This window comes from Panulirus ornatus, chromosome 69 (genome assembly GCF_036320965.1).
Source record: "Panulirus ornatus isolate Po-2019 chromosome 69, ASM3632096v1, whole genome shotgun sequence".
In the NCBI taxonomy this organism is placed as follows: domain Eukaryota; kingdom Metazoa; phylum Arthropoda; class Malacostraca; order Decapoda; family Palinuridae; genus Panulirus; species Panulirus ornatus.
Window position 1 is genome coordinate 19,782,849 of NC_092292.1, and position 14,091 is coordinate 19,796,939.

General features: G+C 38.4%; 1 protein-coding gene across 1 annotated transcript in view; it reads right to left on the reverse strand.

Moving 5' to 3' along the window:
* Positions 1-14,091, reverse strand: part of Wdr81 (WD repeat domain 81) — a 48,947-nt gene that overhangs the window by 5,888 nt on the left and 28,968 nt on the right. Inside the window, exons 20-23 of the mRNA XM_071659917.1 lie at positions 10,668-10,839; positions 9,260-9,378; positions 8,151-8,263; positions 1,220-1,427 (exon numbers count right to left, since the gene is read on the reverse strand). Coding sequence (XP_071516018.1) covers positions 1,220-1,427; positions 8,151-8,263; positions 9,260-9,378; positions 10,668-10,839 — 612 coding nt within the window. The remainder of the gene's footprint in view (positions 1-1,219; positions 1,428-8,150; positions 8,264-9,259; positions 9,379-10,667; positions 10,840-14,091) is intronic.

Consider the following 14,091-nt stretch of genomic DNA (forward strand, 5'->3'; position numbering starts at 1 on the left):
TAAAACTTTACTCAAATCCTCCAGTTAATGAAATATCAGTGTATCAGCCCTTTTCAAAATCTAACTCTGACCATCATCTATATCCACATAAAAGTTGAGATAAAAATTTAAATATTTCTGAAACATGGACCCTCAGATTGTGGTCTGAATATGCAGAAAGTTACTCAGATTGTTTTCTATACCTAATACAGGTGGAAGTGTTAACTGTAATTTTTTTTCCATAATTGTTTGACGTTCCCCAAGCGAGCAGCATCAGGATCTATTTTGGACTAATCTTCCTACAACCATACAAAGGAGCACTCTATAAAAGAATGGAGTAAAAGAAGCCAAAACTACATTCACTTTATGAACTTGTAAAGTGTACTGTCCTTATGATGTTAAAAATTTTTGAAAATATTATGCCTTCTGGAGAAAACAGCTAAAGGAAAGATTTCATGATTCATAAATTTCACTTAAAAATATTTCATCATGCTCTTGTCAGAATGTTCAATATACTTAATCTATAGAGTCTTGCAAATGCTCACATTCTCAATCATTCTCCTACTCCACTTTTTCCAGTGTTATTCTTTTTCTTGATATCACTTTTCTGTGACCTGTTTGCTAATCCCTTCTTGGCCTTCCCCCCAACTTTATCTCCTCCTGGTGTACAATCATAATATTTCCTTAACGAACTTACTTTACTTGTGTGTGCCATTAAAAATTACCTTGTTCTATGAAATTCAAAATAAATTTCATATGTACCTTTACTAAGAAAGTATTCCACATTTTAGATCTCTCCCTGTAACCAAAAATATCAGCAGGGCTCTTATTTCAACTGCCATTATTCTACTGCTTATCTTAAAATTTACTGCCAGGCTTCTGAACTGAAGCAGAATTAAGGCCTCTTCATATGGACATCCCTATTGCAATATGTTCTCACATATTCAGATTCATTAATTTTCTAATATTTTTCTCCACTGAATCGCATTTCATGATCTTTCTTCTCTGGTTATGGACAAAGCGACCAGTTTTTCTAAATACAAGCTAAAATGATGAAAATGAACTAATGTGTAAACCAGCAAAAATTCACTGGAGATACTATTGCTTATTTCATGTACTTAGATAATACTTTAAAAATAAAAAAATTCTTCTCATCAGAAAATCCAGAGGCTCCAAGCCACAATTTCATTATGATATGCATAAATGCATTCTAAAAACATCATCATTAAACAAAACTTACCTGACTGCGGAGAGACCACAACTTTACAGTCTTGTCTTTGCTGCATGAGATGAAGGAATTCTCATTGTCAAGTACATGTATGGATTTCACACTATTAGTATGTCCCGAAAAGGTTTGTAGTTTTATTTGTTTGAAGTTAAATCTGGCATCTTGTTCACTTCTTCCAATCTCATGTTCCCAGTACGCAAGCCAATTTCCTCGTAAATGTCTGATTGAATAATAAATATATGCTGAAAAAATGTAAACTATGGGGATATGGAGATTGTATGAAAATGTAATCTGAACTAGGACCACAAAATTAAGCAATTGAAGTCTGTTCAAAAAGTGAAATAAAAGATTAAAGCTTTCATGATAAAAGTGATAATATATGAGCAAGCAGACTACTAGATTATAAGCATTTGGGATGCCACAATGGATGTCAAGTTAATTAAAGTGAACCTAAAAAACTGAAATGAGAGCCAATTAACAACACAAGATAGGTCCTAAGGCTATCCCAGACAAATGACAACCTACTTATAAAATCTGTGAACAGTTCCCCTTTTTATCCAAATAGTAAGTCTATGATACACTTGTTGCCACACTTGAATGCACCTGACCTCCATTCAGGCAGTCACTTGTTTACTAAATGGTGTCCTAGCTATGTCTCTTCATTGTATATCAACTAACTGTTATATTTCTTTCTTGTATCTCCCTTGATGATGTGATTATTACATGAAAGTGCACTTGGGGACTTATCATGTTTCATTTCCCTCTGGACTCATATGAATGTATATATCTATTCGTTCACAGTCTCCAGTTGTCATGTGTAATATACCGAAACCACAGCTCCCTCTCCACATCAAGGCCCCACAAAACTTGCCATGGTTTACCCCAGACACTTCACATGCCCTGGTTCAATCCATTGACAGCATGTCGACTCCAGTATACCAAATCATTCCAATTCACTCTATTCCTTGCACGCCTTTCACTCTCCTGTATGTTCAGGCCCTGATCGCTCAAAATCTTTTTCACTCCATCCTTCCACCTCCAATTTGGTCTCCCACTTCTCCTCCTCCCCTCCACCTCTGACACTTGTATCCTCTTTGTCAATCTTTCCTCACTCATTCTCTCCATGTGACCAAACCATTTCAAAACACCCTCTTCTGCTCTCTCAACCACTCTCTTTTTATTACCACTCATCTCACCCTTTCACTACTTACTCAATCAAACCGTCTCACACCACATATTGTCCTCAAATACTTCATTTCCAACACATCCACCCTCCTCCACACAACCCTATCTATAGCTCATGCATCGCAACCACATAACATTGTTGGAACCACTATTCCTTCAAACATACTCATTTTTGCTCTCTGAGATAACGTTCTCACCTTCCACACATTCTTCAGCACTCCCAGAACTTTCACCCCCCTCCCCCACCCTGCGACTCACTTCCGCTTCCACAGTTCCATCCGCTGCCAAATCCACTCTCAGATATCTAAAACTCTTCACTTCCTCCAGTTTTTCTCCATTCAAGCTTACCTTCCAATCAACTTGTCCCTCAACCCTACTGAACCTAACAACCTTGCTCTAATTCACATTTACTCTCAACTTTCTTCTTTCACACACTTCACCAAACTCAGTCACCAGCTTCTGCAGTTTCTAACCCGAATCAGCCACCAGTGCTGTATCATCAGCGAACAACAACTGACTCACTTCCCAAGCCCTCTCATCCAGAACAGACTGCATACTTGCTCCTCTCTCCAAAACTCTTGCATTCACCTCCCTAACCACACCATCCATAAACAAATTAAAGGCAACTAAAAGGGGAGGGAACGGGGGGCTGGAAATCCTCCCCTTCTGTTTTTAATTTTCCTAAAGAAGGAGCTGAGAAGCAAGTCATGTGAGGATATTTCCTCCAAGGCTCAGCGATGTGGTTTCCTGTGAGGCAGGGCAGTGCCAGGAATGGATGAAGGCAAGCAAGTGTGAATGTGTATATGTGTGTATGTCTGCATATGAGTATGTATATGTGTATATATACACATATGTATGCACACGCAGACGCGTACGTGTATACACATGCACACAGTTCACACAGTCTGCCTTTATATATATATATATATATTATCCTGGGGATAGGGGAGACAGAATACTTCCCACGTATTCCTTGCGTGTCGTAGAAGGCGACTAAAAGGGAAGGGAGTGGGGGGCTGGAAATCCTCCCCTCTCATTTTTTTTTAATTTTCCAAAAGAAGGAACAGAGAAGGGGCCACGTGAGGATATTCTCTCAAAGGCCCAGTCCTCTGTTCTTGACGCTACCTCGCTAATGCGGGAAATGGCGAATAGTATAAAAGAAAAAAAGAAAAGATATATATATGTATATATATATATATATATATTTTTTTTTTTTTTTTTTTTTTTTTTTTTTTTATACTTTGTCGCTGTCTCCCGCGTTTGCGAGGTAGCGCAAGGAAACAGACGAAAGAAATGGCCCAACCCCCCCCATACACATGTACATACACACGTCCACACACGCAAATATACATACCTACACAGCTTTCCATGGTTTACCCCGGACGCTTCACATGCCCTGATTCAATCCACTGACAGCACGTCAACCCCTGTATACCACATCGCTCCAATTCACTCTATTCCTTGCCCTCCTTTCACCCTCCTGCATGTTCAGGCCCCGATCACACAAAATCCTTTTCACTCCATCTTTCCACCTCCAATTTGGTCTCCCTCTTCTCCTCGTTCCCTCCACCTCCGACACATATATCCTCTTGGTCAATCTTTCCTCACTCATTCTCTCCATGTGCCCAAACCATTTCAAAACACCCTCTTCTGCTCTCTCAACCACGCTCTTTTTATTTCCACACATCTCTCTTACCCTTACGTTACTTACTCGATCAAACCACCTCACACCACACATTGTCCTCAAACATCTCATTTCCAGCACATCCATCCTCCTGCGCACAACTCTATCCATAGCCCACGCCTCGCAACCATACAACATTGTTGGAACCACTATTCCTTCAAACATACCCATTTTTGCTTTCCGGGATAATGTTCTCGACTTCCACACATTTTTCAAGGCTCCCAAAATTTTCGCCCCCTCCCCCACCCTATGATCCACTTCCGCTTCCATGGTTCCATCCGCTGACAGATCCACTCCCAGATATCTAAAACACTTCACTTCCTCCAGTTTTTCTCCATTCAAACTCACCTCCCAATTGACTTGACCCTCAACCCTACTGTACCTAATAACCTTGCTCTTATTCACATTTACTCTTAACTTTCTTCTTCCACACACTTTACCAAACTCCGTCACCAGCTTCTGCAGTTTCTCACATGAATCCGCCACCAGCGCTGTATCATCAGCGAACAACAACTGACTCACTTCCCAAGCTCTCTCATCCCCAACAGACTTCATACTTGCCCCTCTTTCCAAGACTCTTGCATTTACCTCCCTAACAACCCCATCCATAAACAAATTAAACAACCATGGAGACATCACACACCCCTGCCGCAAACCTACATTCACTGAGAACCAATCACTTTCCTCTCTTCCTACACGTACACATGCCTTACATCCTCGATAAAAACTTTTCACTGCTTCTAACAACTTGCCTCCCACACCATATATTCTTAATACCTTCCACAGAGCATCTCTATCAACTCTATCATATGCCTTCTCCAGATCCATAAATGCTACATACAAATCCATTTGCTTTTCTAAGTATTTCTCGCATACATTCTTCAAAGCAAACACCTGATCCACACATCCTCTACCACTTCTGAAACCACACTGCTCTTCCCCAATCTGATGCTCTGTACATGCCTTCACCCTCTCAATCAATATTCTCCCATATAATTTACCAGGAATACTCAACAAACTTATACCTCTGTAATTTGAGCACTCACTCTTATCCCCTTTGCCTTTGTACAATGGCACTATGCACGCATTCCGCCAATCCTCAGGCACCTCACCATGAGTCATACATACATTAAATAACCTTACCAACCATTCAACAATACAGTCACCCCCTTTTTTAATAAATTCCACTGCAATACCATCCAAACCTGCTGCCTTGCCGGCTTTCATCTTCCGCAAAGCTTTTACTACCTCCTCTCTGTTTACCAAATCATTTTCCCTAACCCTCTCACTTTGCACACCACCTCGACCCAAACACCCTATATCTGCCACTCTGTCATCAGACACATTCAACAAACCTTCAAAATACTCATTCCATCTCCTTCTCACATCACCACTACTTGTTATCACCTCCCCATTTACGCCCTTCACTGAAGTTCCCATTTGCTCCCTTGTCTTACGCACCCTATTTACCTCCTTCCAGAACATCTTTTTATTCTCCCTAAAATTTACTGATAGTCTCTCACCCCAACTCTCATTTGCCCTTTTTTTCACCTCTTGCACCTTTCTCTTGACCTCCTGTCTCTTTCTTTTATACTTCTCCCACTCAATTGCATTTTTTCCCTGCAAAAATCGTCCAAATGCCTCTCTCTTCTCTTTCACTAATACTCTTACTTCTTCATCCCACCACTCACTACCCTTTCTAAACAGCCCACCTCCCACTCTTCTCATGCCACAAGCATCTTTTGCGCAATCCATCACTGATTCCCTAAATACATCCCATTCCTCCCCCACTCCCCTTACTTCCATTGTTCTCACCTTTTTCCATTCTGTACACAGTCTCTCCTGATACTTCTTCACACAGGTCTCCTTCCCAAGCTCACTTACTCTCACCACCTTCTTCACCCCAACATTCACTCTTCTTTTCTGAAAACCCATACTAATCTTCACCTTAGCCTCCACAAGATAATGATCAGACATCCCTCCAGTTGCACCTCTCAGCACATTGACATCCAAAAGTCTCTCTTTCGCACGCCTGTCAATTAACACGTAATCCAATAACGCTCTCTGGCCATCTCTCCTACTTACATAAGTATACTTATGTATATCTCGCTTTTTAAACCAGGTATTCCCAATCATCAGTCCTTTTTCAGCACATAAATCTACAAGCTCTTCACCATTTCCATTTACAACACTGAACACCCCATGCATACCAATTATACCCTCAACTGCCACATTACTCACCTTTGCATTCAAATCACCCATCACTATAACCCGGTCTCGTGCATCAAAACCGCTAACACACTCATTTAGCTGCTCCCAAAACACTTGCCTCTCATGATCTTTCTTCTCATGCCCAGGTGCATATGCACCAATAATCACCCACCTCTCTCCATCAACTTTCAATTTTACCCATATTAATCGAGAATTTACTTTCTTACATTCTATCACATACTCCCACAACTCCTGTTTCAGGAGTATTGCTACTCCTTCCCTTGCTCTTGTCCTCTCACTAACCCCTGACTTATATATATATATATATATTTTTTTTTTTTTTTTTTTTTTTTTATACTTTGTCGCTGTCTCCCGCGTTTGCGAGGTAGCGCAAGGAAACAGACGAAAGAAATGGCCCAACCCCCCCCCCCCATACACATGTACATACACACGTCCACACACGCAAATATACATACCTACACAGCTTTCCATGGTTTACCCCAGACGCTTCACATGCCTTGCTTCAATCCACTGACAGCACGTCAACCCCTGTATACCACATGACTCCAATTCACTCTATTTCTTGCCCTCCTTTCACCCTCCTGCATGTTCAGGCCCCGATCACACAAAATCTTTTTCACTCCATCTTTCCACCTCCAATTTGGTCTCCCTCTTCTCCTCGTTCCCTCCACCTCCGACACATATATCCTCTTGGTCAATCTCTCCTCACTCATTCTCTCCATGTGCCCAAACCATTTCAAAACACCCTCTTCTGCTCTCTCAACCACGCTCTTTTTATTTCCACACATCTCTCTTACCCTTACGTTACTTACTCGATCAAACCACCTCACACCACACATTGTCCTCAAACATCTCATTTCCAGCACATCCATCCTCCTGCGCACATCTCTATCCATAGCCCACGCCTCGCAACCATACAACATTGTTGGAACCACTATTCCCTCAAACATACCCATTTTTGCTTTCCGAGATAGTGTTCTCGACTTCCACACATTTTTCAAGGCTCCCAAAATTTTCGCCCCCTCCCCCACCCTATGATCCACTTCCGCTTCCATGGTTCCATCCGCTGACAGATCCACTCCCAGATATCTAAAACACTTCACTTCCTCCAGTTTTTCTCCATTCAAACTCACCTCCCAATTGACTTGACCCTCACCCCTACTGTACCTAATAACCTTGCTCTTATTCACATTTACTCTCAACTTTCTTCTTCCACACACTTTACCAAACTCAGTCACCAGCTTCTGCAGTTTCTCACATGAATCAGCCACCAGCGCTGTATCATCAGCGAACAACAACTGACTCACTTCCCAAGCTCTCTCATCCCCAACAGACTTCATACTTGCCCCTCTTTCCAGGACTCTTGCATTTACCTCCCTTACAACCCCATCCATAAACAAATTAAACAACCATGGAGACATCACACACCCCTGCCGCAAACCTACATTCACTGAGAACCAATCACTTTCCTCTCTTCCTACACGTACACATGCCTTACATCCTCGATAAAAACTTTTCACTGCTTCTAACAACTTGCCTCCCACACACTTGCCATTTCTTTCGTCTGTTTCCTTGCGCTGCCTCGCAAATGTGGGAGACAGCGACAAAGTAAAATAATAAATAATAATATATGTATATGTGCGTTTCTGGGCGTTTATGTATATATATGCATTTATGAGAGGATGGGCCACTCTTCGTCTGTTTCCTTCCACTACCTTGGAGATCAAGCAATAAATAAGATAAATGAATAGAAGTATCTGAAATAAAAGCAATCTAATCTAAATATCATCCTTAAAGTCCTGTAAATTTTGAAGTCAAAATTCAAATAGTTCCCATCAGTACCTCTGAGTATCTTCCATTCTGCTTCCAGTGTATTTAGTTATATCAACTGTAGTAGCAAAGCCAATGGATGGTGGAAGATCTGAATTAGGACTGCAGAAGCCATCTGTTGCATCCTATAATTGACAAAAGACTCATATTATCGAAATGACTGGCAATACTTACTGTACACACGTTTATAGTCTAAATGGCTCCAGATTTTTTTTATGCATAATACTATGTGGCTTCCAAAATGTTTAAAACATTCATACTTAATTCATAAACCCTAAATTATAACTTTAGCCAGAGATATGGGCTCTGCAATTACATTAACCAATTTCACACATGGGAAGACTTGAATAAAAATGTCAGAAGTAATTCTCCATTTTCTTGCCCAGTGCTCTGTTTTGTTCACTGATATTAAGTTATGGGTGACACTCTTTCATTCTTGTTGAATATTCCCCTTCCTGCCTATGATAAAACAGGAGAAAAGTAACTGCATTGATTATCCTCTCATCATCACATACCATTAATAGTGTCATAATCAAATATGACACAAAAAAGTTATTTGTATGCACATTAATTACATTTAAGGAAAAGAACTATTTTGCAAAAGCAAGCATCACTCACCCTTCATTAGAGCAGTGGTTTTGCTAAGAAAAACTGAAAAAAATACTATTGTGACACAAAACAATATATAAGTATGAAGACTAATAATAAAACAAGGAATGTCCTGAATCTCACCTTCATCACTTGTTAAACTAACAGGGATTCGTTTTAAGCATCCTATAATCATATAAGGGTTTTGCATTAACCATACTGTACATTTAGCTGGGGAGTGTATAACTTATTCTTTTCAGTTTCACAACAGCAATTTAACCATCCTATCAATCCATAAGAGTAATATCAAAAAAACTGATTTATTGTTCAGTAATTGTAAGCATCAAATAGGAGGTATTTATCAAATATGAAATTGTAAACATACTAGTGACCAATATGTACCTCACATTATGGCAATATTCTTACATTTAGGAATAACTGTAGCAGATATATTTGTAATCTGTTACAACCACAAAGTTATCTATTATATACCTTTGTGCTTAAATAAAACACAAAGAAAGACTGTAACTGACCTTGATGTCAATCCTATTTCCTGTCACAGCCACATTGGTGCTGTGGGTGCTTGATTTCCTCCCACAAATATCATCCACTGAACTAGAGTTGTTTAGTGCTAATCCATCATCTGTTAATACTATAAAAGATAATACATTACATTCTTATACAAAAAATCTGTCATCTTGTTCACAAGAATCATTCTTAAACTAAGGGCACTCAAAACTTTAAACCTCATTAAGTGTATGCTAGAATAATGAATATTTTTTTTTCAAATATGTTGTTGCATCATCTCTCACCAAAAACTCATATCAACTTGCTAAAGAGTAAGAAATAATAATTATCTCCTAAAAGGAAATCAAAATAATATCTTAAGTGGCTATCTATCTAAATATCTACTTATATATACATTTTTCCATTATATGAGTACTACTAGGTGGCTGAAAATCACTTTTAAAAGGACAATTGCAAAAGGCAAAAGAGATAAAAAAGTCATTATAATGCTAAAAATAAACTGCTGAATGAGTCTGTATTATAACTACAATTCAAACTTAGGCCTGAAAAAGAAAATCACTTTGGAAAAAACTCAATGTCAAGTAGAGGAGCTTAGTTGAGTATATGTAGTCTTGTGTATGTTATAAATGAATCTACAGTTGTAGGGGTGGTTCAACTACAAGACTTAACATACCAGACCAAATTTATATCCCTAAAAGCCTGTTTAAGCAAAAAATTAATAAATGGGAAAACAAAAATGTATAAAGGATAGAGTGTAGTCGTAGAGCATATGAAAGGCTACTAATGGCTGCTGTACTATGAATGCAGCCAAAAAAAATAACAATCATCTAAAAAAATGTACTTTCCAAATGTTTACTATGCAGTCTAAAAATCTTTATTCTTTCCTATCTCTCTTTTCTGGGACATAACAATCTATAATTTGATAAGGAACAGATAAAATGATCTAAACTATAATAACAAAAAGGAAATTGCTGACTGATTTATGTGTTACTAAATCAGGCCTGGAAAAGTTTACAGTGATTTTCTCTTCTCCAGATGTATATATGTGCTCCAAGTATTGTATAAAAATATGCCCCAAAATTATAACCCATGCAGAAAATTCTGCTTTGTGGCTGATAAACATCAATATCATTTTAATTATATGCAACCTCAGGAAACCTTTTTTGGGCCCCAACAATTTCAAGGCTATGCTACAATCAGAAGCAGGGAGTGAGAATGAACTATTTTCCTTTTTCTTAAAATGGTCATCTTTTATGAAAATGGTTTATCATGCATGAAAATAAATGTAAACCTAACAGGAAGTGGACAATGAAAGAACGAGACATCATTTGGGAGAAAAATCTGAAATTCTCCCTTTCATAAAGGTTTTGACATAAAAAAATCTTAGCTAAAAAAACAAATTACATATTTCACCTGCAGCATGATCAGCCTGGTTGTTTTCATCATATTGGAGACAAAGAGACCGTAAGAGATCATGATTGGGCAGTGTTGCCTCCATGTATGAAGCCCCCAAGAACCTGCATAATGGCACGTATGAGAGGTAGGCTAGTTCAGGTGTTAGCACCTGCTTAAGTTCCTCTAAAGCCTGCAAGAAATGACAGCACTTACTCTACATAATTGTACTTAAACACGAGACTTATAAGTAATGACTACCCAATGGGTTGAGTGTATATAATCATACAAACACAGTAAAACCTTAGGGATACAAACTGCATGTGTAAAGAATTCATATTCTACAAAATATAAATCTCACATATCTGTATGTGAAGTGTGGTTTTGTTTTGCCATAAGCAGTAACTAGACAATGATGGGCTTTAATATTGTTGTATCATCATAACATGCACTGAAAATGTAAATGTTAACAACAAATTTGTAACAATAAAACTTTTATTAGTGTCTTTATCTACCAGCCATGCAACTGGCTACAATAACCTACCAAATTGGCATCAATCATCAATTGTACATTTGCATATTAACAAAGGATCTCTGGATTTAAGCAAAATGGACAGGAAACTAAGCTTGAAAATATGTTGAGTTTTCTCAGAGGTACTGCATGTTTATAAAATGGAAGAAACTGAGGTATGGTGTGGAACTGGAAAAGTGTAAACACAGTGCAAGCAGATGAAAAGGATTTTTCTAAGGTGGAATGTGAGAATATTAGTTTGCTTGAAGAATGTACAAATGTATGAAGAGTTTGAGATAATACTGAGAATGAAAGCTGTTTTGTAAGGGCGTGCAAATAAAGGAAAAAGGTAAAATTGTGATAAGTGCATATGACAGATGTAAGGGAGGATGAAAAGTGAGGTGAAATGACAGACTGAGGGCCTTTATATGCAAAAGAAAGTTTTGGTGACCATAGTTTTCAAAGCATGTTATGTATGAAGTACATTGCTGTAAATGTGGAAAATGTTGTATACAATATGGAAACCTGGGAGGAGTTTATCGAAATCCATGTCAATAAAATCTGATTAAGGGCAATATATTCACTCTACAAATAAATATTCCAAGTGCTAAATATATTCTAGATATTGAGGGCCAGAGACACAAGTAAACATTTAAGTGCCAAATATATTCTAGATATTGAATGCCGGAGATATACAGACTAAGGATAGTAAAGAGACTACTAATATCAAATTTCTACCCTGTTGGCTCAACAAAAGAAAACCTGCTATGACTGATGAAGCATAATTTTCTATTTTCTTATAAGTCACTAACATTAACAAGACTATTATGCAATGTGTGGCTTCTGTGCCAAGCAATGGCATTTAGATAAAAAATAATTTCTTTTTTAACTGCAATTATGCTTGCAAAGCAAACTAATTCATTTCCTATTCTTGTCTCATGCTAGTGCTATGTGGGAACAATAACAAAGGGGTTAACTAGATTTTCTTACATAGTTTCTTTGACATAAAGAGAACCAGATGATTTGCAAAGGAGAAAGGCACTACGTCAGTGACTTAAAAGAGGAAGTAAGCTTCATTCTATGATAGGATGACATGAATACTGATCATTATTAGACTGGAAGGCTGAAAATGGGAAGTAAAGACAAAATGAACTCATAAAAAGATTGCACATTTCAAAATTATAAAAGTTTTCATCCACATGTCCTGTACAAAAACACAATATCAAATTACCTCATCACAATATCAAATCTTCTTAACTATTCTGATCTGCAGCAAAGACAATAAAGAAAAAAAGTAGGGGGAAAATAAAGGAAAATGTTAATGAGTGAATAGAATAGGCATATCTCTGAAAATGGATCTTGGCTTACCAGCAAGCTCAAAAAACATTATAGCATTTCGTTAAGCAATGAAATAGCAATTATCTTTGGTCTTTGGTCTACATTAATGATAAGCCTTTATCCCTACACTCCAGAAGCAGACTCTGGGCAAACATTTTGGTGCTTACAGTGATGTGGTCATATTAGCTATACATATTTTCTCTCAAAGTCTATGGTATTTTATATGGAAGTGGATTTCAGAATCCAACAGCAAAGAACCTCTCCAATCTCTCATGACTGCTTTGAAGAATCTGAATGAGAAATACCTGAAGGAAGACAGTAAACTGTAGGTGGCATTCATGGATCTGAAGAAAAGCATTTAACAGGGCTGATAGACAGGCCTTGTGAAAGAAGCAAAGATTATATGAAATGAATAGAAAGTTACAATATGCAGTGAGTTCTTATTGGAAGAGGACGGGAAGTGTGTAAGTAGAAAGGTAGATGGGTGAATAGTTCATGGTAAAGTTGGGTCTGAGTGAAGCATGCATTATGTCACTGTGGCTGTTTAATTAGTTTCTGTAGAGGTTGGTGAGGGAGGTAAATGTGAGGGTCTTGGAGTAAGGGATGAGTCTATGGCATACTAGAGGTGATAGGAACTTGGTTGGTTAATCTAATGCTGTATGCAGATTACATGGTTCTGGTGGCAGATGCTAAACAAAAACTTAAGAAGTTAATGACAGAAGTTGGGAGAGAGTGCATTGAAGGAGAAAGGTGAGAGTAACTATAAACAAAAGGTAAGTAATGAGGAGCAGCAGGTGGGGTGTGACAGGATGCTTTGAGTGCTGGTTCAAATGGAGAGGACCAGGAGGAAACAGAGTGGAAATAGCAGATGAATCCATGGGGGGTGAAGTGAGTCATAGGTTGGAAGATGGGGGACTATGGTCCTTGGTGCATTAAAGAATGTGTGGAAAGAAAAGCCAGTGTCTGTTACAGAAAAAATAGGAATGTATGAATGTATAGGACACTTGATAGTGTTGTATGGATGTGAGTCTTAGGCCTTGAATGAAAAAGAAAGGAAGAGGGTGGATGTGTTGGAAATAAAAATGCCTGAGGTGTGAAGTGGGTTGATCATGTAAGGAATGACAAGGCAAGGGAAAGGTGTAATATTAAGAGCAGCCTGATGGAGAAAGTGTGTTGAAATGGTTCAAACATATGAAAAGGACACACAGAGCAAAACTAACAAAAGGATCTGTTTTAAAAATGAGAAGAACATGGGAAGATGGAAGGATGGAGTAAAGGAGGCTTTGGGGTATCAGTCCTGAACATTTAGGAAAGTGGGAGGTGTGTATGGGAAAGAATGAATTGGACTGATTTGGTATGTGTTCGGTGATGTGCCATCAATGGGCTAATCAGGGTATATCAAGTGGTCAAGGCTCTGGTTTTGGTCCATCAAGCATGACAACTAGAGTGGAAGTGTGCAAATGAGGCTATTGTTTGTTCCTTACGTGATCTCACTCAAGTGGGAGAGACAAAGGTATCAAAAAAATATTTTGAATAGTAACTCTCTCAATCAGTGGTATAATGTTCAATTCACAAATAATCTTTACATTATAAACA